Below are 24,464 nucleotides of genomic sequence, written 5' to 3'. Positions count from 1 at the left end.
TTGCATTTAAAAATCACCTAAGTTAATAAGTCCCAAAAGGTGAAGCCGGTTGTGATTGGAATTTTGATTTTGATTGCGATTTGGATTTTGATTTCCTTTTGCTTGACACCATATGAGCTTTGGATTTTAATGAGGATCCATATTTTGGTAGAGGAAAAGATGATTGTGATGGCACTAGTGATCCACAGGTCAACCTTGTATGACCACTTTCCTTGCACCGACTACATGTCGATATCCTCTTCTCTTCACCCTTAGACGGTATATGATCGTGATTTTTTGGTCGGCCAGGTAGTCTGCTGTCCATGACTGGTGGCAAAATTGTTTGTAAGTCATTCGGTATGTCCCACTCAGAAGGATGTGGAATAGGGTAGACAATCTCGGCATAAGTCTGTCGATATACTTCTGTAGTGTAGCAATCCATAGCGTATGCGCTTGAATCATCTTGGTTTAGATGAAGAGCAACTTTTATAACATGGCCACACGGATAACCAGATGTTTGCCATTTCATACAACTACACGTTTTTGCATTTAGATCGACAAGCCCATTTAAGTTATTATCCAATACTTCAAACAAAGTGTTTGAACATTGTTAAACTCTCCATGACGTTGACTTCACAACACGTTTAGTGATCTTTTTTTCAGTCCATGGTGTAACATGACGTTCCAATATTCTTGTAAATTTAAATAAATAATACTTAGTAAAATATATGATAAGTTACGAATTTAAAGAAATAATATTTGCATGGTTTCTTTTCTTGTAGTACCACTGTTGAATAGAGGCTCGAAAAAACTCCATTAACATAGTAATGGGTAATTTCTAGGAATGACGACTTAGAGCGTTGATTGATTCTGTACTATTAGACGTCATGAAACCATATCTTGCTCCAAGTTGATGTACTCTTGACTATCTTTCAAACCCGACATCTTCTAGTGTTTGAGAACATTGAGGCAAAACATGTCTTAAACAATTTATATGCTTATTGAAATCCACTTCCCGATAAGCTTTTACAGCCTTCCAGTATGTCCATTTATGATTACAGCCTTCCAGTATGTCCATTATTTTTATACCAGCAGACCTGATTTAGATTTATGTACAAATGAACACCACAAAGTCCATGAAAAGCATCTGGGAAACACCTTCTAACAGTGTTGTCAATTGAGTTTTCCCTATCATATATGATTGTCAGATTGCTAATAGGACCTATGTAATCCCTAAGATGCCCCATAAACTATGTCCATGAATCAGAGGTTTCAGATTTGCCAACCCCGTAAGCTATTGGTAGTATCCCATTGTTAGCATCTATGGCTACTGCTAATAAGTTTACTCAAAGGTATCAACCTTTCAAATGTGCTCCGTCAACTATAATAAATGGGCGCATACAAGTAATAAACGAACGAATCTACAAAATAATATACACAAGAAATATAATCATTTAAATGTGAAATGCATGTAACTAACAAAAATGAGTCAACAGATTATATTGATTTACTAACCGCAACACCAATGGCGATAAACACACTCAAAGCGTCAATCTCTATCTGTTTTGATAGTTACCGACCCAGGATTTTTCAGCTTTAAATTGTGACAATAAGCCGGTAGTTGGGCAAACGATGCTTCTGGAGACCCCCTCAACAATTCCAATGCATAACATTTGGCTCTTCAAGCTTGAGAATATGAGATACTAATCTTGAACCGAGCATTCATGTCAGTCATAATTTCATGTCCCCGATATACTCTGTCATTCATAAACATTAACTCAGCCAGAAAACCACCCAACACCTTTTTTGCCTGTCTATGGTGAGGAAAAACTTGGGTTCTTGACATGTATGTTTATCAATAAAAGTTCTAACTTGAAACATTTCACAATCTTTTATCCTCTTTGTAATCATACGCCACGTACAGTTTTTGTCAATCATATACTTTGTTTCGAAACGATCTTTGCTTGATTTGTTAACTTTTAGTTGATAGTCATCTTCCACACATTTCTTTACCAACTCTTCTTCCGGTATCTAAAGTAATTCTGGCATATTCCAGTTATACTCCCGTGGCATTTTCTTCTTTTTCTTTTCTTCGGGGACTTCTTCTTCTTTTTTCTCCTCCTCATTATCATCAACAACATCTTCCTCGACAGCGGCTGTTTCATCATCAAAATTCAGATATTGACCAATATCAAAATCATTACATGTAGGGTCTGTTTCTTCTTCTGAAACATCATCAAAATTCGAGTATTGACCAAGATCAAAGTCCGGGTATTGACTAAGATCAAATTTTGAGTACTGACTAGTACTCACAATTTTTTCTGTTGGCTCATAATCGTATAACTGGTCAATACGAAAACTGGAATTTGGTGCTGAAAGTTGATTGAGTTTTGGATTAGGAAAAGGTTGTGGGTTTTGAGATTGTGTTTGGTATTGGAAATGTGGTGAAACAAAATTTTCTTGGTGATGAAATTGTGGTGGAACCATTAAATTTTGAGGTTGATAACAACGTTGTACATTGTGAGCACTATAAACTGGGGTTGAAGAACTGAGTTGATTACTACCCGCTACTGACCCAACTTCACTACTTCTAGGTTCAACAACATATAATGTAACATCATCTTGTGAAACACTAATGTAAGCAATGAATCGTTCAACATCTTCATTGTCGGTTAACAAATAAACTTTACCTTTTTTCTGATAAGATAGCCTAAATCCACTTAGAGGCTCTAAATTCAATTTCTTTGCAACACGTAACATTAGAGTTTCATAAGTTAACTTTTTTTAATGACAGTTTTAGTTGAAGATTCATGGGTAAAGGCACATATTGTAAAACACCATGAACATTCTCCCATGACCCTCCAAAATACAAATCTATCCAAACATGATCAATATTAGATGATTTTATTCTACAAATTGTAAATTAATTTACTAAACAAACGAGCTATAAACTAGATATCAGCACTAACTTAGAGAAAAACATACCTTTATTAAGTTGATAGTTAATAATTTGGGAGAGAAATCATTGAAAAATTATATAGAAATAAAATTATGTAAAAAAATTAGAGATGGGGAAGGATGTCGTTAGATATAAGAACGAATGTCGCCGGAGAGAGTGATAGATGGAGATAGAATGAGTTACGATTTAGGGATTTAGGTTATGAGTTGTTGCTGCTGCGTAGTTATACACCTAAAACATTTATGTTGCGAAACTAAAACCTGTTGCGAATTCGAAAATCGAGTTGCGAATTTGAAATTCAGTTGCGAATTTGAAATTCAGTTGCGAATTTGAAATTCAGTATTGCGAATTTGACTTCTGCGTTGCAAATTATAAATTTACGTTGCGAAACAGGAGTTCGTGTTGCGAATTTGTTGATCATTTTCACAAATTCAAAAAAAATTAATTAAAATCGTATATTATAATTTATTTTCGGTTACTGAAGTTATTTTATCTTATTATAATTGATAAATAAAATGACTTGACTGTAACCAAAAAACTAAAGCCTGTTTCATTTTGATAAATAATAATTAATAATAATAAATCCAAGCGGATCCTCCGTTTGTTGATGGGTTAGTAGTGCTTTCTTCTTCCGTGTTGCCTACCAGAAGAAGTAGCAGGAGCCAAAGCGAAAGTCAAATCGGGATTTCAGCTTCGGTTTAACCGTCATTTCAGCTTACTTTGTCGTTTTCACGCTTTTTCTCTCATCCGACGACCGCGTTGCTGCTAGCTTTGGAAAATGGATCCTATTTGGACGAGCTAACTCTGGCACCGGTGGCGGCGGATTCTGCTCTTCTAACTAGGTGATGTCAACTTCGGTATAGTCATCTCTGTCACTTCCGTGGCTGGCTTTGCTGTCGTCGCCACCGTCGCCTACTCTCTTAGGTAACAGAAAAAGGGGGAAAATCGATCAGGGAGCTTGGATTGGTTTTGAATATCACTTATGTAAAGTAGGCAAAATAGAAATCGATATGCTTACGGAACAGAAACCATTGATGAAAGCTTTGCGGCGAAGTCACACGGCTTCTTCATCATCAGCATCAGCAGCAACATCCTCATCCTCGTCATCTTCCTCATCATCGGCGTCAAATACTTCATCTTCTACATCGTTATCTTGGATTCATTTGCGATCGGCTTTATTAGTCGTTGCATCTCCCTCATCATCGTCATCTTCCTCATCTTCTTCCCAACCACTTCAAACTGATCGGTGAGTTCACTTTTTCCTGTTAAACTTAAATTACTACCTTATTTACTTTCCCTTATATTTAAATTAAGATTTCTGCTTATTTTTTCTTGGATTTTGTAGATTCCGACTTTTCCATTTTTGTTATAAAAATAAAATAAAATAAAATAATTCTCATCCGTTACCTGAATCCCCGATCTGAAAGTAGTCGAATCAGTTCCATCAGCGTCATGTTTGTTAGGTTGTTAATAAGCGTTCGATTCCAATCTCATCGTCTCTTCCTCTCCCTAAAGGTTCTGAATCTGATTATTATTCGGTTCGTTTTTCAAATTCGTTTCAAAGTATTTTTGAAAGCCTCAACTGTTTCAACATTTGTGTTGGTCAAACCAGTCAACTGTTGTGATTAACTTTTGCGAAGGAGAAACAGTCACTTTCAGAATCAAATTCTTAAGCAAAACATGGTTAAACCCAATTAAATTCTCATTTGTATTTTAAGTGTTTTGCTGTGGAATTGTGATTTTTGTTTCTTCATATCTTCACTATGGAACCTCCTATCGATTGCAATTGCTGCAATTGCTCTTGTAACGAGTTTTTTATGCTTGCCTGTCGGCTTTTTAGCATTACTTGAGTGTTCCAAAAGTTCCGTTTCCTCATGTGATTCTTTGCTTTTTTGTAAGTGTATGGATTCATATAGTGTATCTTTCGCATACCATGCATGAACCCAGCAAACTATACTTGTATTTTGTTAACTTCGTCCAATATGATAGGAACTATTATTCATAAGCTTACATCTTGACGGAAGATTTATTAGTTTTGTTTCTTCTTGCTGCAGGGGTAGCCTAAAATCACCTTGGTCTCACAGGAGAAGAAAACACGCCCTTCTACCTAAACAGTGGAAGAATTTGTTCACTGCAGACGGGAAACTCGTTGATGGTGGTGTCAAGTTTCTGAAGAAAATTCGAAGCGGAGTGTGTTATTAAACTTGCATTGACTTGTTTACCTTCTCTTTTATCTTATCTTCTTACAGTTTTCATGTGGTTTATTCTGTTATATTTGGTATTTCGTTGCTTCTTTGAGAATTCATTCTTTGCATCTTCAATGCAGGGTGTTGATCCTAGTATTAGAGCAGAGGTGTGGCCATTACTCCTTGGAGTGTAAGATTCTTATATGTTGTGATAAACCTTGCTTTCTTTGAACTTTTTAATTATTGCTTCTATAACCAACTTCTTTTGAATCACTGTCTACTGTCTAGTTGCCTGATTCTTTTCAAATAAACCTCTTTTTCTTTGAACATTTAATTCTTACTTCTATGTCATCTTTTTGTTTATATCTTGGTGCTTACTCCTTTCGAATCACTGTCGGTGTTCCTTGAGTGGACATAAATCTGAAGGAAAGAGGAGAGGAATGAAGTATTTTGTATTCATTTGCTTAGTATGCCTCAAGCATCCATTTTAGTACCCTTTTCTCTTGCTACTTGAGTTTTTCTTTATTTGTAATAATTTGTTGTGTTAATTACTTATCCAGAAAACATAATTTTTGAGATGTTTTCTTATGCATTTGAGAAGTGGGATCATAAATGACCTGTTAAACCAATTAACGGTGATGTCTGCTTGGTTAACAGATATGACTTCGACAGTTCGAAGGAAGAAAGAGATTCCTATAGAAGTCAGAAACGGTATCATTTGTTTTCTTTCTTGTGCTTCTTTAGCACACAGATGGGTTGCCAATGCTTTGTTACATTACAATATTCATTCTCCAATCTTTTTTAAATTTCATGAAGGATTGTTTGTTTACTTTTTTCTGATACAGGAAAGAGTATGAAAGCTTGAGGAAACAGTGCCGCCAAATCCTTAAACGTCTTGAGAAGAGTGGTAAGTTGAAGGGAACTGCTGGAAACATCTGCAGTGAGGACATTGGAAATTTCAGTCAAGTTCTTGATTATACAGGCTTAGAGGATGTGGTTAGTAGGTCCCACTCCACTGATGGAGGAAGCCCAGTGGTTGATGATTCTGATCTCCCGTTCTATGATCACAGGCATCCAACCCTGTTATCCTCTGATTCATTTCTGGAGAGAGTTGTTGGCAAGAGTGTAGTCAGTAGTCAAGATGCCTGTACTGGTGAAACAGAATCATCTGATTCTGACTCTTCTGAAGACCATGAAAACACCCCTCTCCTTTCCTCGGAAATAACCGAGGAAAGTAATATTCATAAAGATGATAATGATAGTTCCCCTCCCTCCCAGATAGAAGGCAGGTCTGCATCCCATACTGATGAAGATTTTGCCACATGGAGGAGAATCATCCTCCTTGATGCTGTGAGGGCAAATGACGACTGGATCGTATACACCCCGTCCCAGGCTGCAGTATCTCCCGTCATCTCAGTGGTAGAGGATGACTCTGAGGCCTTCTGGTGCTTTGCAGGTTTCATGAAAAGAGCTCGTCACAATTTCCGACTTGATGAGATGGGCATTAGAAGACAGTTAAACATCGTGTCCAAGATTATCAAGTGTAAGGATAATCATCTATATAGACACCTGGAGAAGCTTCAAGCCGAAGACTGCTTCTTTGTGTATAGAATGGTTATAGTTCTTTTCAGAAGGGAGTTAAACTTTGAGCATACTCTTTGCCTCTGGGAAGTGATTTGGGCAGACCAGGCAGCGATCCGTGCCAGTATTGCAAAGTCTGCTTGGGGGAGGATGAGACTTCGAGCTCCCCCTACCGATGATCTTCTGCTTTATGCAATAGCAGCTTGTGTCTTGCAAAGGAGGAAAATGATAATAGAGAAGTACAGTAGCATGGATGAGATAATGAGAGAATGCAATAGTATGGCCGGACATCTCGACGTCTGGAAGCTTCTCGATGATGCCCACGACTTGGTGGTCAACCTGCATGACAAGATTTAGGTCCAAACACCACTCTGCTTCTTTTTCTTTTTCTTTTTTTTTTCACTGATTTTTCACCTCTAAACTTCTTGCAACATTTATGGATATCCCTAAACTAAGGAATCCAAGTTATTTGACATTTCTGCTTGAAACAAGCGTTTAGTAGGCGAATTCCCTGAACTAAGAAAAATATGAGATTTACATTTATTATGTTATCTTGCCCGCGCTCAATACTTGGTCTGGGTGATGGTGGCAACGCTGAGAAATCAGCTATTTAGAAGGCTCCTTTAGCTTTGCTTGCTTGCAATTATTGAACGACCCCATTGTTCAGTTTACGTTTGTTTATTTGTTGATAATTATAAGCATGTTACTTAAAGAACAAAAGTCTAATTGTTCTCCAAATCCTTTGCTCTTTGACCTTTAAAATTTACTTTTTTTATTCAATAAATTTAGGTGATCCACTTATTTGATGTAAAAATAAAATCTAATTGGTAACATTGTAAAATTTTGAATATTAAAATGTCAAATAATTAAGTTGAAAAGAATTATATTATTAGTGCTATTAATTGAAATAAATGTGATTAAATTCTTAGAATTGGGAGTATAAGGATTAAATTTCAGAAGTTAAAGTAGTACAGAGACTGTATGTAAGTCTGTAACAAAACTTAATTCTTTTGATTACACCTTAATTCTTTTAATTACGATTGAATGATATGATTATAACAATCGACAAATTGAGTTAGTAATTAACAATATATAAAATAACTTACCTAAATGTAATTGAGGAATTAAATTTTATTTTAATTTTAACAGCAAATTGAATATATTTGTAACAACCAATTAATTGAGTGATTCGTTTATAATGTTTTAAAAGTTAAGGACCCTTTTATAATTTTACTAATAAATAAAAGACCTGTGGCATAATTTACCCTTAATGTGTCCACAAAACTCTCGGGCCTCCGCCCAATAAGGGAGTTTGTCCCTGTGCCCTATCGGAGCGCCCGTAACACGGTTTAATATTCATTCCATTTTCATTATCGTCCTCGTTTCCTACAAAACAAACATAACGGCCAACGCCCCTTCCCTTCCCTCACTTTCCCCTTCCAATTTCCAACATTTTTTGCGGTTGCTTCAGAGGAGAGGGGCACCAAACAGCCATGGCCCCCGGCCGTCGTACGGACAGGAGCTTCTTACAAGAATTACTCATATATGCAGCCAGCACCGCTTTCAGTTGCCTGGTCCTTTTCGCCGGCCTCAAACAACTTAACCCAAATCGCGATTCCTCAAAGAAATCCATTGAAAACAAAAATGCCATCTCCAAACGGCTCGGCCGCCCCCTCATCCACACTGACCCTTACGAGGTACTTCAAAAAGAACAAAATATTTTTTTCTTTATATTTTACATATATATATTTGACGAAATCCATTTGTATTCTCAAAGTTATTTCTTCTTCCCCTAAAATGCAGGATGTGATAGTGGGTGATGTGGTGAACCCAGATCACATAGACGTTGAATTTGAATCTGTTGGTGGGTTTGATAGAATCAAAGAAGCTTTGTATGAGTTGGTTATTCTTCCTCTTAGAAGACCCGAGCTTTTTGCTCATGGCAAGCTTTTGGGTCCCCAGAAAGGGGTGCTTTTGTACGGACCACCAGGGACAGGAAAAACCATGCTTGCCAAAGCCATTGCAAAAGAATCTGGGGCTGTCTTTATCAATGTTAGAGTCTCAAATTTGATGAGTAAATGGTTTGGCGATGCCCAAAAACTAGGTGACCATAGTGGGATTTCTTTTAATCAATTTAAGGGCTCCTAAGATAATAGTAATACTGTTATGTTATATTGTTGCAGTGACTGCCGTCTTTAGTTTGGCTTATAAGCTGCAACCAGCTATAATATTCATTGATGAAGTGGATAGTCTTCTGGGTGAACGAAGAGCTACAGATCAGGATACAATGGCTATTATGAAAACCGAGTTCATGACCTTGTGGGATGGTTTTTCCACTGATCGTGAGTGTTCTTTGCTATTTCCTTGACTGTGAACTAATTTTCTATCTGTGAATACTGAGTTCATGATCTTGTGGGATGATTTTCCTTCTTGGATTCATTTCCCGATGTTTAGAGTTTGCATATAGTAATATAGCTTGAAATAATTAGTAGTTTATGTTGATATCGAGCATGTTAACTTTTGTATGTAACTGTGAAGTTGATTTTTCTATTAACTTGCATTCAGAGAATGCTCGAGTTATGGTACTTGGTGCAACTAATCGTCCGGCAGAGCTGGACGAGGCAATACTTAGACGTTTTTCCCAGGTTTTTGAAATCGGAAGGCCTGACTGTGATGATCGAGAAAAGATATTGAAGGTGATATTGAAGAATGAAAATGTTGAAGAGACTATTGACTTGTATCACATAGCTAGACTGTGTGAAGGTTACACTGGTTCTGATTTGCTTGAGCTCTGTAAACAAGCAGCATATATTCCTCTCAGGGATTTCTTAAATGAAGAAAAGGCTAACAAGACACGTCCAGTGAGTATATATATCACTTGTTTTACTCTATAGATATTGACAACGTTAATCAGTTAATCACCTTGTTAAATTGACATAGGTTCTCTACTTTAAAAGATTGGCAATGGGCACTTTCATTTTCTGTTTCTTGGAGTATGTGAAATATGACGTGCATTGGCAATGTCTCAACTTAATGGTGTTTTTGGTGTGTGGTTACAGGGACCAAGACCATTGTCACAATTGGATTTTGAGAAAGTTTTGGCTACGTCTAAAACAAGTCTTGATGAGCACAATGGGTATAACTCTTGTTCATCAACATGAGTTGTCAAAGGGTACCGGATCAAGCTGCGATGGAGCGCATCAAATCATGATGTTCTTGAATACTAACTTTGAGTTGGTGCACATGAATTGGCAATAGAGTCTCCATGCTGTTTGAGTTATTCTATATTGGTGCTCGTGTTACTCGGTGAATATAGATTTCAGAAATGTACAACAGTAGGCTTTTAAACTCGAGCTTGACTTAGAAACATTTTTCTGAATTATTTGTGGAGTGTGGAAAGATTGTTCCCTATAGCCATATTTGTTATTTTACAGAAGAGAATACAAACAGTAAAATCTCAACTTTGTTTGAAAGGAACATATTGTTCTTTACCAGTAAAACCTAATGTATGGAGGAAAATGTAATCCATGATACAGATTGCAGACAAAATGCACTATATATACAGATTCTAAATCCAATTTGAGGAATCGGATTACCTTGCATCCGTCCTCGGAGTTGATCTTCTCATGGGAAAAGGACTCAAAACCCTCATTTTAATGCAAAAATCCAAGCCGACAGCAGCAAACAAAAAGATGAAAAGATTCTGTATAAATAAACTGCACCATCAACAGCATGCGACAAGAAGCTTCCGCAATCCAATTCCAGAGGAGCTCCTCCACTCAATGTGCCAAGACCTGCATTTTCATTATTATTTTTGCATATCAAATTTGAACTATGTGCTTTATGCTTGCATATATAATCCTGTTTTACAGATAACATGCATAAAGCATTCTATTTATCGGCAATTCGGCACTTGATTGCAGTTATACCTTTCACAAAACCAAAAGCTGCACATGTCCCGGTTTTTAGCTGAAATTTGTCCAAGTCTCTCCTAACGGCATAGCGAAAAGTTACCCCAAACAATGCACAGCTGATGATATTGACTGATAAAGGGAGCAGCAGCTGAGTAGTGCTGGAAACTTGGGTTAGGGAGATGGGGAGACCAGCAAGGGTACCAACAAGTGCTGATATCAAAGCTGCTTTTACAGACTCTAATCTCTCTTCATCAATATCAATTCCTTCACCACCATCGCTGCTGAAACCATTTCCGTCTCTGACATTATCTTCATCCGGTGAAAGTGACCGTTCTGCTTCTTCGATCATGGCCCGTGCCTGCGAAATCTCCTGTTGAGTCTCTGCAATCTTGAATTTTTACAAAATTTACTCATCAATAGTTAGTCTCATGGGAAATATCTCGATGAGTCGGGAGTTTCTGCAATCTTGAATTTTCACAAAATTTACTCATCAATAGTTATAGTCTCATGGGAAATATCTCGAAGAGTCGATAGATTATCATAAGATTAGTGTTCCCAGACAAAGATGGTTTGTTTAGCCAATATCAATTACGACTTTCAATTCATAATCTAGGGCATGCTTTGATTCATCATGAAGAAGAAAGATCAAACTTCGGAGAAACATAAACCCTTTTCCCAAACAAAGGGGCTGAACATGAGACTACGTTTCTTTCTTTCCAACACTGCAATAATAAAGCTAAAATCTTGAAAAATATAACGCTGGAACAGTGGAACTGCCTCGATTATATCCATTAAAACCATTTGCAGTGAGCTGACAAAACCAAGAGGTCTTGGAAAGGAAGAATTAGAGAAGAAACTGACCTCGGACGCCCTGCATTCTAGTTGGTCAATGTAATTTCTCAACAATTGAGCTTCAAGTTCCAGTTTTTCAATCTCAGCAAGTTGTCTCTTAGCGGTCTCTACTCTCTGTGAGGCCTTCTCCAACCCATCAAGCAAAACCTTGTTGTCTTCTCTGTTCAAAAACTCCTCGACCTGCTTGCCAACAATACCAGAAAGGGCGTCCTTCAAGCCATTGCTTGTTTCTTGATCCTCTGAGTTGCCGCTGCATTTCAAGCTGAGAGGCTTTAGCAGAGGAGAAATGGGGCCATTTGGACATGTTGAATGCGCAAAGAAGAAGGAATCTTTGAACAGCAATCTGGGTTTCAAAGTGAGAAGCAAAGTGGAAGTGATTGCTGAGGGCATTGATATTTGATAAATTAGCTAACCTATTCTCATATGTAAAGGGGTAAGAGGAGTAAGGATAGTAGGATGTTCAATTTTAGGTTGATTTTCGTAGAAAACTCCCGACAATCAGTATTATGAATTGTCTACTGTGGATACGATCTCATAACCACAAGGATAAGAACTTATGCATTGATATTTAGCGATCCATATTTTAAAATTGAGTACACTACATTGTTCATCATTGAACTATCTTTTTAGTATTATTTTGATCACTATAGTTTGAAAGTTATTAATTTAATAATTAAACTTTTGAATTACTCATGTTTTAGTCATCCTAGCTTTTAATATGTTAACGTCCAATTCAGACGGCTACTAATTTTTCAACAAAAAAAAAATAGTTTTGGAACATATGAATAATTAAATAACTATCTTATAATTTTTAATAATTGAATGACTCAAACAAATAATATTATATAATTAGATAATCATTTTATAACTTTTAATAATAACACCTTATAATCAAGAAACTATTTCTATATTTTATCTTAATATAATTACACATATTATAATTTAATCTAATTCAATTACATGTTTTGTTATAGAGTTCGTGCATTGTTTTGACATTGATGCCATTATATAATGGGAATAATTGGAAATGTTTGAAAAAGATGCCGTTTTTGTCGAAGTTTATAAAGTATAAAGGGTTTTAGCGGCGGGAGTTAAAAATTGGGAATTAAAGGCATACTGGTACTTTCAGGGTTTAACCAGATAATTATCAACTTGTCCAAAACCCTCTCGCGCCCTCTCATGGCTACCTCTAACCTTACTAGGGTTTCTTCTCCGGCTTACTCCACTGGCTCCCCCGCACACGCTCCTTTAAAGCGCGTTGGCACTCACAACGGCAGTTTCCACTGCGATGAGGCCCTTGGCTGCTTCATGATTCGTCTCACTGACAAGTTTTCCCACTCCGAGATTGTCCGTACCCGAGATCCCAAGGTTAGTTTTGTTTTGGCCAAATATTGTAGCGAAGTTAGAAGAAATGGAAATTATGAAACGGGTTTTCCTTTTGGTCTAAATATGTGCTGCTTTTGCTTCTCTGTGAAGCTTTATTGTTGTCTGCGAGTTTTATACAAGTTTTGATTGTAAATTACAAAACTTGAAATCCATAGCCGATTGGTGAAGTGCGTTGTTTATTATGAGATTCATGTAGTTTATGTTGTTCTCATTTGGTTATAATGCTTCTTTTTTTAAGGTTCTTTATAAGATTGATCTGAATTTGCAGGTATTGGAGGGGCTTGATGCTGTGCTTGATGTTGGAGGCGTGTATGATCCTAGTCATGATCGATATGATCATCACCAGAAGGGATTTGAGGAGGTGTTTGGACATGGTTTTAATACAAAGCTTAGCAGTGCCGGACTTGTTTATAAGGTATTCATCTCTTCCATGGGGAAATTGAAGCTCCTTTTCGTGGTTCTCACCATTTGCTTTTTTTGTATTGTGGTTTGGTACAAACTTCTTGATAGAGCATAAATTATAATATGAGCAATGGTGTCTTTTGGTAGATTATTATATTTCTTCATTAGTTCATTATTAGTAATTTTCCGTGTATCTAGCATTTTGGCAAGGAGATAATAGCTAAAGAGCTTCAGCTTGGAGAAGATCACCCAGATGTGCATAGATTATTTCTGGCCATTTACAAAAGCTTCATGGAGGTACTTATATGTTTGATTCTTTAATGTTTTACATGCGTTTGACTTCCACAACTTCCAATCTTTTATAGGAGTATATTAGATGCCATTTTCTTGGTTTTTCCTTTCCTATGCTTTAGTTAAGTGATTATGATTTAGATGTTCAATTGGGATATTGTCTTTTGCGTTTACCAGGCAATTGATGCAGTTGACAATGGAATCAACCAGTTTGATACTGACAAGCCTCCAAGATATGTGAACAATACACATTTATCTTCTAGGGTAGGAAGATTAAATCTAGACTGGACAGATCCTGATCAATCACCTGAGAAAGAGAACGAGGCTTTCCAACAAGCAATGGATTTAGCCGGTAGTGAGTTCTTAGAAGTAAGGTTATGCCAAAATTAAATTACATAAATATACTATTATTAGTATGGTCTTCAATTTCATGGATAAGGATTTTTTTTCATTGCCTTCTGAAGGTAAAGAAGTATAAACTGTATTATTCTTCATAATTTAATAGTTTGGTGGCCTTCAATTTTCAGAGTGTCCAATTTCATGCAAAATCATGGTTGCCAGCAAGGTCAATTGTGATGGAGTGTATTGCCGAGAGATTTGATGTGGATCCTAGTTGTGAAATTATGTTTTTGAAAAGGTTTTGCCCTGTAAGTAGATGTTTCTCATTTTCCTCCTGTAATTTTCTTCTTCAACTAGCACTGCATAAGTGTGTGGTATGGATAGTTCCTTCTTTGTAATCTGTTTATGCATATCTTGGGAGGAAAGCAAGATATCTTATAGAGAATTGTTTTTTTCATAAATATACACATTCTGGTCCTTCAGCTGGTTTGAACTTTCATCAAGTAACCTGTGCAACTTCTAGTAGTATGTGAGATGAATATATTACAAGAAGTGACCGTGTCTTATGATTGACTAACCATCAGACATCATTTTTGTACAATTAAGTCTAATTTAATTTTGCATCCAACAGTGGAAACTTCACTTATTTGAGCTTGAAGAGGAGCTGAAGATTGAGCCTCCTATTAAGTATGTTCTTTATGAGGTATGCACCGATCTTCCATTCAAACAAGATTTTGATTGTGTTAGTCCTAGATAAATAGTGTTGTCTGCCAAATGGTTTTGTATATATAGTTCACTGCTGTTTCCCGATCATCCAAGTTGTAGTTGTTTTTCTCTTTTCTGGAATTTTTAGATAGATTCTTAATCTTACCGTACCCATGACCCAGGATGAAAGAGGCAAACAATGGCGAGTTCAGTCAGTTGCAGTATCTCCTGACAGTTTTGAGAGCCGGAGGCCCCTCCCTGCTCAGTGGCGAGGTTTGAGGGACGATGAGCTGTCAAAAGGGGCAGGAATTTCTGGCTGCGTCTTTGTTCACATGAGTGGGTTTATCGGTGGAAACCAGACTTACGAGGGTGCTCTAGTGATGGCGAAAACCGCTCTAAAGATATGATCTTGGGAGATAACTTTTATTTCTTTCACTTGGCTTGACATCTTTTACATGATTTTATGATAGGATTTGTATTATTTACCAAATTTGTGGCTTTATACAGTGCTGTATGATTCAATTGAACTTTTAGGATGAAATGAAATCTGAGAGTTGGAAATGTAGGATTGAGAGTTGCATACGGTGGCTTGATTATGCAATTTCAAGTACTTTTTTCAAGTTGATCCTTGAATCTTTTTCTTATTCATTTCAAGTCTTTGAACTTGGATTTTTGGTTCATTTTAGTCCTTTTGATAATGTGGTACAATACCAGAGTTGTTCCATCATCAAATTAAAATGGAAGACTATCAAAGATTAATATGGATCTGAACAAAATTTAGAGCTTAAGTTGGAAAAAAAATTACATAGTTCAAAAACTAATAATATAAACAAAATTCACTGGTGCTTTTTGGTCGAGTGAAAAGTTCTGATTCTCACCGCAGCATGTTTTCTCAATTTTACCCATATCTTTAATACTCCTTTTACTTTAAAATTCTAATTTTGAAAGTATGTTCAAGATCCATCGTCTTCATTTTTAAGTCAAACTTTAAGCTTGATTTCATTTTCAGCAAATTCTAAAACATTATACAAGGGCTGAACCAGTAAAAAGGGATGGATGAACCTCTCAGGAACAATTGAATAGGTTCAACGGCCCTCAGAAATAACCATGTAAGGCCAGGATTTAATGTTATTTTCAGCCGGCCATATCGGCATCTAGAGCCATTGCCCTCTCTTCAGGAGCAGCAGCGTCTGCAAACTGTGATCTTGCCTCCGTCGCAAAGGGACTTCTAGCAGCAGTAGAATCTATTTCCATAGCAGAAGCTTTGGGAGGAGAGGGAGGTTGTACCTCTATATGTGGGTAGGCAGCCTTGTACCTTGCTCTTAGCCCTTCATCAACTAGTCGAACGCCGTTCAGCTGATTCCCGAGTGATATCCATCTGATGGGAAATATGTAGAAAGGAGATTCAAGGATACATTAAGTACTGAAATGGACAGATACATAATATATTTTAAGCCTTGAAACCTTCTAGGTTCACTCTTGATCTTTAAAACGTACACTCTCATAGATGATAATATATTCGAATAATTCTAAAGCAAGAACAAGGATCCAAGATGCCATACCCTGCATGAGTATTATGCATGCGAGCGAATAGTTCCAGCTTCCTTGTCCTAGGACTTATCCTCTCTAGCATGGGGTACATCTGCGGAGTTTAAGTTTCCATTAAGGTAAGTTCTTGAACTACATAACAGGCCATTGCAAAAAAATAAAGCACTAAAACAGTAACAAAGTTCAGCCATCTCTGTAATGAAATGATATTGTAAGATGCACAACAGTAAATTTCAAAATCAGTATCCATGGTCGTCAACATCCTTAACTATCATTTCTGACATGAAGTGGTAAAAAAAATAATTGTAAACGGGACAGCCAAACATGTAGGGTGTATGAAATATAAGTTCCACAAACCTCATCCGGCTTACGGCTAGTCTCTCGAACCTCGGCAACAAGGACATCTGTATCAATATTCTTGTTTATTTCTGGATTTCCCTTTATTCCTACAAGGCAATGTTCCTTACTATGATTTAACCAATGACCCGTTCTTCCTGTTCTAATTATTCGCTGAAGTTGATTCGTTTTCACCCAAATAATCTCCTCACACCGCTTGTACCCCCATTGTTCCAAACTGCAAGAAGCACAATTACTTTCACAAATATGAATGACAGATTTAAGGCATCACTCGCCAAAAATTATAACTTCAAAACTTTTATTGATTAATATTAACAAACATGCAGAATAAAGCACGAACCATTCCCGCCCTAGCTCCATTGCACGTCCAGTGACCCAAAGGAAGATCAGACCATCAGTCTGCAATGCAGGAACATTAAGATTGCGCATCTCATCATCAGCCATTGTTCCATAAGGCAGCTCCATATGAATATCCCATGGTGGATCTGCCATGATGACACCAAATTGCCCCAAAATGTCCATTCTAAAATTACGGATATCACAACTAATCCATTGTGATTCACCAAGTTCTACTTCTGAACAATATTCAGCACGTGGCGGCTTCAACAGTTTCTCAGGACCAAGATAGTCATGTGTTTGGTCAAGCTCGTAATGGACATATTTGCACGTCTATCGAACAATATCAGTTTGACATTACTCTCAAGTAGTAGTAGTAGTAAGATGGCAACAGAGAAACCTAGTAAAAAGTTGATCTATTTAGTATAAAAATGATTACCTTCATGTGTCGGCAAGTATCTAGAAATGAACAATCCCCTAAACTGATGTCAGTATGAGGAGCAATTCTGCGTTTAAAATGAACCTGAAAAGAAATCAACAGATAATAACACAAGTATACAACATTGCAAATAGTCAAATCATGAGTCATAAAATGATCCTTCTAAAATATAGTCAAATGATTTGCGGAAGTTCAAATGATAGCACCACATAAGACGTAGCCATATACAGTGACAACCAACCATTGTCTTGAATCCGATAATAACAATATAGGTTAAACCATTAAAGCTCAATGATGCAACCTTTCATCCCTACTACTAACAAGAGCCATAGCAGAGAGGCTTTTGCTACCCATTTCTTCATAAAAGAGAATCAGTTTACTCTAAAATAGAAACAATATCGAATTTTGCTGGACACTGCTATACTGTCAAAGGACGAAAAGGGTACAATACAGTTTAAATTGTTGATATACCTTCTTACAGGCAAGAAAAGTGCCAGATTGCCTTTGACAGTCCTCCTTTGTTAAAGATGAACAATACTCCCTCACTTGAGAACCTCCTTTGCTTTTAAACTATACCAAGTGATTTGAACACACTCATCAACTAAATAAACAACAAGAAAATGAAAACTTTGAATTAAAAGAAAAAACTAAATGAAACCAGAGATACCTTAGCAGCCACTGCTGTTTCCTTAGCAGTTGGGCGATTAATGATGTTCAAAATCTCCTCACCAGTCTTGGACTTCTGCATTTCCTTAAACGACTTCTTATTCAACAAAGCTTCCAAATCCTTCAAATCATCTTCTTCGGTCCTTTGTCTCTGTGCTGGCAAAAGACCGCTGTTTGGTGCCATCGGCGGCCTACCTATCATCCACATTCCCCGATCTCTCGGGCCTGCCATCGGTCCACCCGGCGGATACATCATGCCAGGGTCTCCCATCCACATTTCACCCATGGGTCTCGGTGCTAGCCACTCGTTATTACTGTTACTATTAATTTTCAAGTTGACGCTTTCGTTATCGTTGTTTAACCTCTCTCTTTTTGGATGATTTTCAGGTTCTTCAGGTAATTCTCTGACTAACCGGGTTTGATCGATGCTAAGTACCATGACCCTGCTTTTGCCGCCGACGTCAAACTCTTCGATCTCGAGGCCGCCGTTATCCTCCGCCATTGACCTCAAAGCTATCCCCACCGCGAGAATGGCCCCAGAATCGCCACCGACTTCACGCATCGCAGCCTTATCCGCCGCGGTTATATTCTCGTCGTTCTCTAACTTCCTCAAAACCGTAGACGAATCTATCGGTTTGAACGGTACTCTCTGAAGCAAACACTCAGCAACCATCGCTCTTACCAACGACAACGGGTTGCCGCTTTCGTCAACGTCCTTGTCGCCTGGTACAGGTTTGACGAGGGCAAGCTGTTTCGGGTCGGGAACGGAGTGGCCCGGCGGGTGTTGGGGCGGGTGGGAGATCTTTTTAGGCGTGGGGAGCGGAGAAGTTGGAGAAAAAGGGCGGCGGTTGAATGCGGAGACGAAACGGAGGGAGAGATCGAGGGTGGGAACAATGTTAGGATCCAAGCTTTGGAGGGAGGCAAGGAGGTCGAGTTGAGTGGCACGTTGTTGTTGGATTCGGGTTTCGAGTTGGGTCCGAATAGATTTGATGGTTGCGACAGTGTCTTCGCCGCCTGTGTTGCTCTCCATGACTGTTCCCTGTGTTTATGCTTTGGGTGGGTGGGGTTTACCTCCAATGACTGTTCCCTGTGTTTATGCTTTGGGTGGGTGGGGTTTACATGCGTAAAACCAGCTGGGGAATTTTAGGATGTTGCGCAATAGGTTAATATAAGGCTAAAACAATACAAAAATAGATAATAATAAAAAAATATTATCAAGAACATATTTTTTAGAGTAAAATTGATATCATTATATTTTTATAATAATCCAGGTAAATTGTATAATTTTTCATTTATAATTTAAAAAATTATTATTAATTATTATTAATTATGTAACTTTTTAGTGTAAACATATAAAAGTTTAGGTTAAACTTCACTGTAATATAATATTATTGAGTTTTAACCAAAATTATTAACTATATATCAAGTTTTGGCAAAATCAGTCGAATAATGCAACGGGAAAAAAATTCATGGGGTAAAGTCCATGAATTATTTTTTTATTTGGGGTGATTGTTACAGTGATCCACGAGGTCGTCGGCTGCTCCGAACGACCAATAGGTCGCACAGTGCATCTTCGACTAAAAGTCTAATTATCTATATAGGTAATATGTGTTACTTAGGGAAATTTAGGTAATCGTCGTTTGGAGCACATAGCGACCAACGTAGGTCGTTTGGAAGACATGACGACCTATGAAAAACTGTAGTAGATGGGCGAATAATCATTCGACTGCATTATCTGAGCAATTTTTTTCAATGCATTATTACACTGATTTTGCATATAGTTTTAGGTCAAACAAAACATCATTTGTTATTGTAGGAATTTAGATGTAGTTGAAAACAAAATATTATATTTTATCCTACTCGTGTTGGACTTTTGTTTACGGATTAATGGACTAATATGTAGGGGTGTTCATTTTTTGGTTTTAATCGAACTAGTTCGGTTAATTCGGTCGGTCATCGAATTAGTTCGGTCGGGGAACGATTAATAATTTTTTTAGAATTCGGTTAACGGTTAATTCGGTTCGAAATCGGTTAATTAACCGTAATTAAATTTTAAATATTAAATATATTATATATAACATATGGGCTTAGCCCAAACTATTTAAAACCCAATTAATAATTTAGGATCCAATAACTTTTAAACATAAATCAATATTAATTAATTAAAAATCCATATAGATTTTTTATTTTATAATTATATATTATTTAAATTAATTGTAAATTGTTTTTCTGAATTAAAAAATATTCAATTTTTATATAATTTAGAAAATTTTAAAAAATTTCGGTTAATTCGAAAATTAATCGAAATTTATTCGGTTCGGTTAATATTTTCAAAAAAAGTTCGGTTCGGTTAACGGTTAAAGAAAAAAAAAGTTCCATTAATTCGATTAATGGTAATTTGGTTCGGTCGGCTACCGTTTTAACCGAATGAACACCCCTACTTGTAGTTGAAAACAAACAACAAAAGTTATTCTAGGAATTTATAAATTTAAATTTGTAATCCAAAATTATGTTTATTCATACGTTATGTTGTTAAAATATTTTGAATTAATTCAAAAAATAATTTATTTTTATTATTAAGATTTAATAATAAAATAAGAAAGATTTTTCTTATGCATGCACTTTTTTCTTATAACATTAATATTATATATATAACACTTTATTTTGAAGTTATTTACTCAAACAAATGTTGATTGGCAATGTATATTATATTGTTTGCTCATGTATTCAAAGTAAGCTTTTGATCAATTTTATTATATTTCTTGTGATGTTCATTGGTTTTGGCTTGAATACTGATGACTGTTTCAGTTTTCTTCTTGTGATTCCTTGTAAGAATTAGTCGAGTATTTATAAGTTTTCAACCTATGGCTGAATTGGTTGGGCCAAGATTGTACAGTTGCTGCAATTGCAGAAACCAACTTGCTGAATTAATACATTTATGTACAACTTGAATACTCGAAATTTTATGACTTAGAAGGCATCGAACTCTTTGCCACTCGATGTAACAAACATTAATAATAATATAAAAAGCCTGTGTTTGTCGGTCCATCTTTCATTTCTTTCGTTATTATTTTTGAATAAATGCATGATTTTGGAGGAAAGATGTAACGTAATTTGAGAACTACATACCAACTGTAAGAATCATACAATCAAATAAAAAGTGTGCCGAAATAATGAAAGTTTTGTCAAGTAAATGATTTCTTCCGTTGCAAATCACAGCTAAAAAAAAGGGTACTATCATGAACTAAAGGAAGAGGAGAAAAGCTCGATAGTTAGCAGGTAAAATATATTGTACATCACATCACAGAAACTTTCTTTGTTATCCACCTCTTCCTGGCGTTTTCCATGGCTTCTTCTCTCATCCTTACGAGCTCTTGGAAACACTGCTGATATTGTGAATCTATCGCATCAAGCTCCGACTTCAGCTCCTTCAACTTATCCTTGTCTGCAAACGATAGACGGTCGATGCTTGATGAGCTCATATCTCGAGATGCAAAAGAACAAGAATCCATTAAGGATGTCTCGGAGTTCTTTGTGGAGTATTTTATCCCAATATATTCCCCAAGGTTTTTCTCATCACTGGTCTCTTTATTCCCAAGATGGTCAATATCTAAACCAAAATCATATGTGTTCAGACCATTTCGGCACTCAACATTTCCGTGATCAGAACACCCTATTGGTTTGTTGTCACTCCCGTCTGAGGCCAACATTCCTTCAAATTCAGTTGATATGTCTGAACCAATAGAATCTTCGGGGTCTTGACATTTCAAGATAGCCGACCGGTATGAAATGCTTCCAAATGAAGGTTTCCAGTAGGGTGCAAGCTTCATGATCATGCTATCAATCAACTCTGCAATGACAGCTACATCTTCATTTGACAAATCAAGTTGTTCAACCATCTCCTCAGCGATCGCAATAGCAGTATCACAATCCAGATAAAATGAAAAATGGATATTTCTTGCTCGACCTGTGAAAAGACACACCATTGCACGTAATTCTTTTTCATTTTTCCCGAAAAAAAAAGAAGAGAAGAGAAGAAAAGAAAGTAACTTGTTCTATAGCCGACTCACCACATTGATCAGAAATGCGCAAGGTCAATGAAACTGTATTATCATCATTCTTCTCCCCTTTTAGGCTAAATTCATTCTTCTCAGTGAAACACTGTAGCTCAAGAGATGAGAACCCAGGAGCTTCCTTGATGTTTCTTGTAGATGAATTGACCAGAAGCGTTTTGCAGTTGGGATCTATTTCCATGAGATGAGGCTTAGCCTGGATCAAGTTTACTAGTGGACCACTGGCAGCTACCTTGGGAATTTCAGCCAAAAGGAATGGATCTTTCAAGAGTTCCACAGCTGGCAGTCTCATAGATGCTGGAAGAAGACACTTCTCAATAAACTGCTTAATTTGTGGATCATTCACTTTACCAAGGGAAGCAGGTTTAATACCCTGCAGTGAAAGAAGTTGTGAGAGATTAAACAATCACTTCATAGAATTATGGAAGATGTATTGGAGATGGTTGTCCGCTTACAGAGGTAACTTTCTTGTATATCTGTGCTGGATTTTTGCATTCATTATATGGATATTCACAAGTAACCATCTCCAACATGCACATACCAAAAGAATATATGTCGACAAGTTCATTATATTCCTCGTCATAAAGCTCGGGAGCCATGAATTCAGGAGTTCCTGAACAAAATAACAAAGCATTACAAACTTCAACCAAAATGGATTAGCTGGAGTAACATTATTACTTATTTTTGAGAAAATGAAGTACCAATTACACTTCGGGCAGTGGGTTGCTGCATGACAGTTGCCAATCCAAGATCTCCGATCTTCACTTCTCCATTATTTCCATTAACAAAAATATTATCACATTTCAAATCCCTATGAATGATCGGAGGATTGTGATTATGCAGATAGTGTAAACCTCTAAGGATCTGCCGCACCCAGCTCTTGATAGCCTTCACCTCAACATTCTTATGCTTCTTTCGGTACCTAAAGGAAACAAAATCTCTGCATATCAGAAATGAATGATGAAGCCAGAAAAGAGCGGGAAAATAAAAAGAAATTCATGGAACTCACTGCCTCAAACTTCCCGAAGTAAACAACTCTGTTATCATGTTGATGGTCTTGTTCTTATCATCCACCCATGAATCGTAGAACTTGATAATGTTTTCGTGCTTCAATGACTTCAAAAGATGAACCTCTGAATATAATCTTTCCAGCTGCTCAGGCTTCTGCAACACATCTTCAATATTGATTTGGTTCCATGCAACCTCTATTCCATCAACTTCATCAAATCCCTTGTAACTACAAACAACAATGTAGCAGCCAAAACAGGAGAATAAATCAAACGCAGTCCTATCTAAGTTAACCAAATTCAAAGAAGATAGGTCTTGGAACCATACACAGTCTTGAATGCTCCCCTCCCCAAGATCTCATCATACTGAGGGAATGAAAACAAGACAAATCAAAAAAACAATTGTATCACTGAATTCAAAAGAGCAAACTAATTTAATTTCTACTAAAGCAAACTATTCAAGAAAAAAAATAAGCATATCTAGGTTAACATTGGCATTTTGGTTGATCATACATATTTATCAAGTTTAATATTGCTTATTTAAACGGTAGCACAATAAGAAATTAACCCCCTTTTCTTCCACAAAAAAAGCAAGAAAAACTTACTCAGAAAAGCAGTAAAACTAGCCAAAGATGAAATATTTACAAATTATTAATCCAGTAGAAGCTAAGCCATAACCAAAGGTGGTTAGATTCCCAACAACTGATTCCATTACTCAAACTTAGCGTTGTTTACTTGCTATGAAATGGATAACAATATTTTACCCCCAAAAAAAAACTAAATATGCCTAAAGAGTACGTAGTATTTGATTATTATATAAAAGTCTTCCAATGTCCTCCAAATTTCTTGGCAACCAAACATATACCAAGTAACCCTAACAAAGGGAAAACGAACAGTATATATATAAACGAAAACAGGATTCGGAGCCAGAAAACATACCCGAACATACCGACCCGAGGGATCTTTCTCAGTGAAATCACCGTCATCAGCCACCTCCATTGTTTTTTTTATGTACAAAGAACAAACCTAAGCCGCAACTCGATCGACAATTCCAACAAAGGCCAAAAGAAAATCCTCAAAAAGGAAAAAAAGAAAGAAAAACCTCCAAAAGAAACGGAAAAGGGGCCAGAAAACGCTATTAGAGATCAAAATTGATCCCGATCAGATGCGAAGAAGAGGATGAGGAGAGAATCTGCTGTTGCTCTTCAGAGAATGACTCACAAGCTATAGAGTATGAATCGAATGCCGATCGAAAGCGGAACCGGCATCCGAAGGCCATGACCAAACGCATATCTTCCTCGGTTTCCCGAGATATCAATTCCATAAGGCTCCTATTCCTCCCTGGATTCAGTTTTCTCTTCATGTTTATACCAATCCCGGATTCTCCCCGCATAAAGCTATCCGCATTGTAATTTCCCTAATTATTTAGGTTTTTCAAGAGATT

The 24,464-nt window shown here is 36.8% G+C and overlaps 5 protein-coding genes and 1 pseudogene across 6 annotated transcripts; 3 read left to right on the top strand and 3 right to left on the bottom strand.

The window, feature by feature from the left end:
- Positions 1–3,521: 3,521 nt before the first annotated feature.
- LOC120155337 lies at positions 3,522–7,360 on the top strand. Its single transcript, XM_039166889.1, has 6 exons — positions 3,522–4,014; positions 4,048–4,184; positions 4,993–5,128; positions 5,265–5,314; positions 5,782–5,835; positions 5,970–7,360. The coding sequence occupies exons 1-6, from the start codon at positions 3,949–3,951 to the stop codon at positions 7,060–7,062; spliced, it is 1,536 nt and encodes a 511-aa protein (XP_039022820.1). The 5' UTR covers positions 3,522–3,948; the 3' UTR covers positions 7,063–7,360.
- A 709-nt stretch (positions 7,361–8,069) lies between these two features.
- LOC120155154 (ATPase family AAA domain-containing protein 1-B-like) lies at positions 8,070–10,168 on the top strand. The gene is made up of 5 exons (XM_039166738.1): positions 8,070–8,402; positions 8,509–8,809; positions 8,889–9,047; positions 9,271–9,566; positions 9,765–10,168. Exons 1-5 carry the CDS (start codon positions 8,199–8,201, stop codon positions 9,864–9,866), a joined length of 1,062 nt encoding a protein of 353 aa, XP_039022669.1. The 5' UTR covers positions 8,070–8,198; the 3' UTR covers positions 9,867–10,168.
- Positions 10,169–10,282: 114 nt separating this feature from the next.
- Positions 10,283–11,861, bottom strand: LOC120155156 (annotated as a pseudogene).
- Positions 11,862–12,587: 726 nt separating this feature from the next.
- Positions 12,588–15,155, top strand: LOC120155210 (MYG1 protein-like). Its single transcript, XM_039166792.1, has 7 exons — positions 12,588–12,839; positions 13,126–13,272; positions 13,458–13,556; positions 13,728–13,919; positions 14,078–14,197; positions 14,521–14,592; positions 14,777–15,155. The coding sequence occupies exons 1-7, from the start codon at positions 12,651–12,653 to the stop codon at positions 14,999–15,001; spliced, it is 1,044 nt and encodes a 347-aa protein (XP_039022723.1). The 5' UTR covers positions 12,588–12,650; the 3' UTR covers positions 15,002–15,155.
- Positions 15,156–15,501: 346 nt separating this feature from the next.
- On the bottom strand, positions 15,502–19,005 carry LOC120155364 (N6-adenosine-methyltransferase MT-A70-like). The gene is made up of 7 exons (XM_039166937.1): positions 17,942–19,005; positions 17,746–17,844; positions 17,275–17,358; positions 16,840–17,168; positions 16,500–16,716; positions 16,157–16,236; positions 15,502–15,972 (listed from the first exon to the last, which is right to left on the bottom strand). Exons 1-7 carry the CDS (start codon positions 18,968–18,970, stop codon positions 15,729–15,731), a joined length of 2,082 nt encoding a protein of 693 aa, XP_039022868.1. The 5' UTR covers positions 18,971–19,005; the 3' UTR covers positions 15,502–15,728.
- Positions 19,006–21,103: 2,098 nt separating this feature from the next.
- Positions 21,104–24,464, bottom strand: LOC120155338 (serine/threonine-protein kinase WNK8-like). 2 transcript variants are annotated; one of them, XM_039166891.1, is made up of 8 exons: positions 23,960–24,464; positions 23,349–23,386; positions 23,023–23,250; positions 22,715–22,935; positions 22,469–22,626; positions 22,011–22,386; positions 21,525–21,907; positions 21,104–21,479 (listed from the first exon to the last, which is right to left on the bottom strand). In XM_039166891.1, the coding sequence occupies exons 1-8, from the start codon at positions 24,017–24,019 to the stop codon at positions 21,237–21,239; spliced, it is 1,707 nt and encodes a 568-aa protein (XP_039022822.1). In that variant the 5' UTR covers positions 24,020–24,464; the 3' UTR covers positions 21,104–21,236. The 2 variants fall into 2 exon arrangements, with proteins under 2 accessions (XP_039022822.1, XP_039022821.1); XM_039166890.1 differs by having other exon boundaries at positions 21,104–21,907.

This window comes from Hibiscus syriacus, unplaced genomic scaffold (genome assembly GCF_006381635.1).
Source record: "Hibiscus syriacus cultivar Baekdansim isolate YM2019G1 unplaced genomic scaffold, ASM638163v2 tig00111166_pilon, whole genome shotgun sequence".
Lineage (NCBI taxonomy): Eukaryota > Viridiplantae > Streptophyta > Magnoliopsida > Malvales > Malvaceae > Hibiscus > Hibiscus syriacus.
Note: the sequence above shows the minus strand (reverse complement) of the source record. Positions and strands in the feature narration are given on the sequence as shown.

Excerpts from the sequence above, each read along its gene's own strand:
- LOC120155337 (XM_039166889.1), top strand. The coding sequence starts at position 3,949 with ATGCTTACGGAACAGAAACCATTGATGAAAGCTTTGCGGCGAAGTCAC. Across the intron at positions 5,129-5,264 it reads TGAAGAAAATTCGAAGCGGA|GGTGTTGATCCTAGTATTAG; the intron begins GTGTGTTATTAA and ends TCTTCAATGCAG. Across the intron at positions 5,836-5,969 it reads TCCTATAGAAGTCAGAAACG|GAAAGAGTATGAAAGCTTGA; the intron begins GTATCATTTGTT and ends TTTCTGATACAG.
- LOC120155154 (XM_039166738.1), top strand. The coding sequence starts at position 8,199 with ATGGCCCCCGGCCGTCGTACGGACAGGAGCTTCTTACAAGAATTACTC. Across the intron at positions 9,048-9,270 it reads GGATGGTTTTTCCACTGATC|AGAATGCTCGAGTTATGGTA; the intron begins GTGAGTGTTCTT and ends ACTTGCATTCAG. Across the intron at positions 9,567-9,764 it reads AGGCTAACAAGACACGTCCA|GGACCAAGACCATTGTCACA; the intron begins GTGAGTATATAT and ends GTGTGGTTACAG.
- LOC120155210 (XM_039166792.1), top strand. The coding sequence starts at position 12,651 with ATGGCTACCTCTAACCTTACTAGGGTTTCTTCTCCGGCTTACTCCACT. Across the intron at positions 13,273-13,457 it reads GTGCCGGACTTGTTTATAAG|CATTTTGGCAAGGAGATAAT; the intron begins GTATTCATCTCT and ends CCGTGTATCTAG. Across the intron at positions 14,198-14,520 it reads TTTTGAAAAGGTTTTGCCCT|TGGAAACTTCACTTATTTGA; the intron begins GTAAGTAGATGT and ends TGCATCCAACAG.
- LOC120155364 (XM_039166937.1), bottom strand. The coding sequence starts at position 18,970 with ATGGAGAGCAACACAGGCGGCGAAGACACTGTCGCAACCATCAAATCT. Across the intron at positions 17,845-17,941 it reads AAACAGCAGTGGCTGCTAAG|TTTAAAAGCAAAGGAGGTTC; the intron begins GTATCTCTGGTT and ends CACTTGGTATAG. Across the intron at positions 16,237-16,499 it reads CTAGCCGTAAGCCGGATGAG|ATGTACCCCATGCTAGAGAG; the intron begins GTTTGTGGAACT and ends TAAACTCCGCAG.
- LOC120155338 (XM_039166890.1), bottom strand. The coding sequence starts at position 24,019 with ATGGAGGTGGCTGATGACGGTGATTTCACTGAGAAAGATCCCTCGGGT. Across the intron at positions 23,251-23,348 it reads AGGGGAGCATTCAAGACTGT|TTACAAGGGATTTGATGAAG; the intron begins GTATGGTTCCAA and ends TGTTGTTTGTAG. Across the intron at positions 22,387-22,468 it reads TATACAAGAAAGTTACCTCT|GGTATTAAACCTGCTTCCCT; the intron begins GTAAGCGGACAA and ends CTTTCACTGCAG.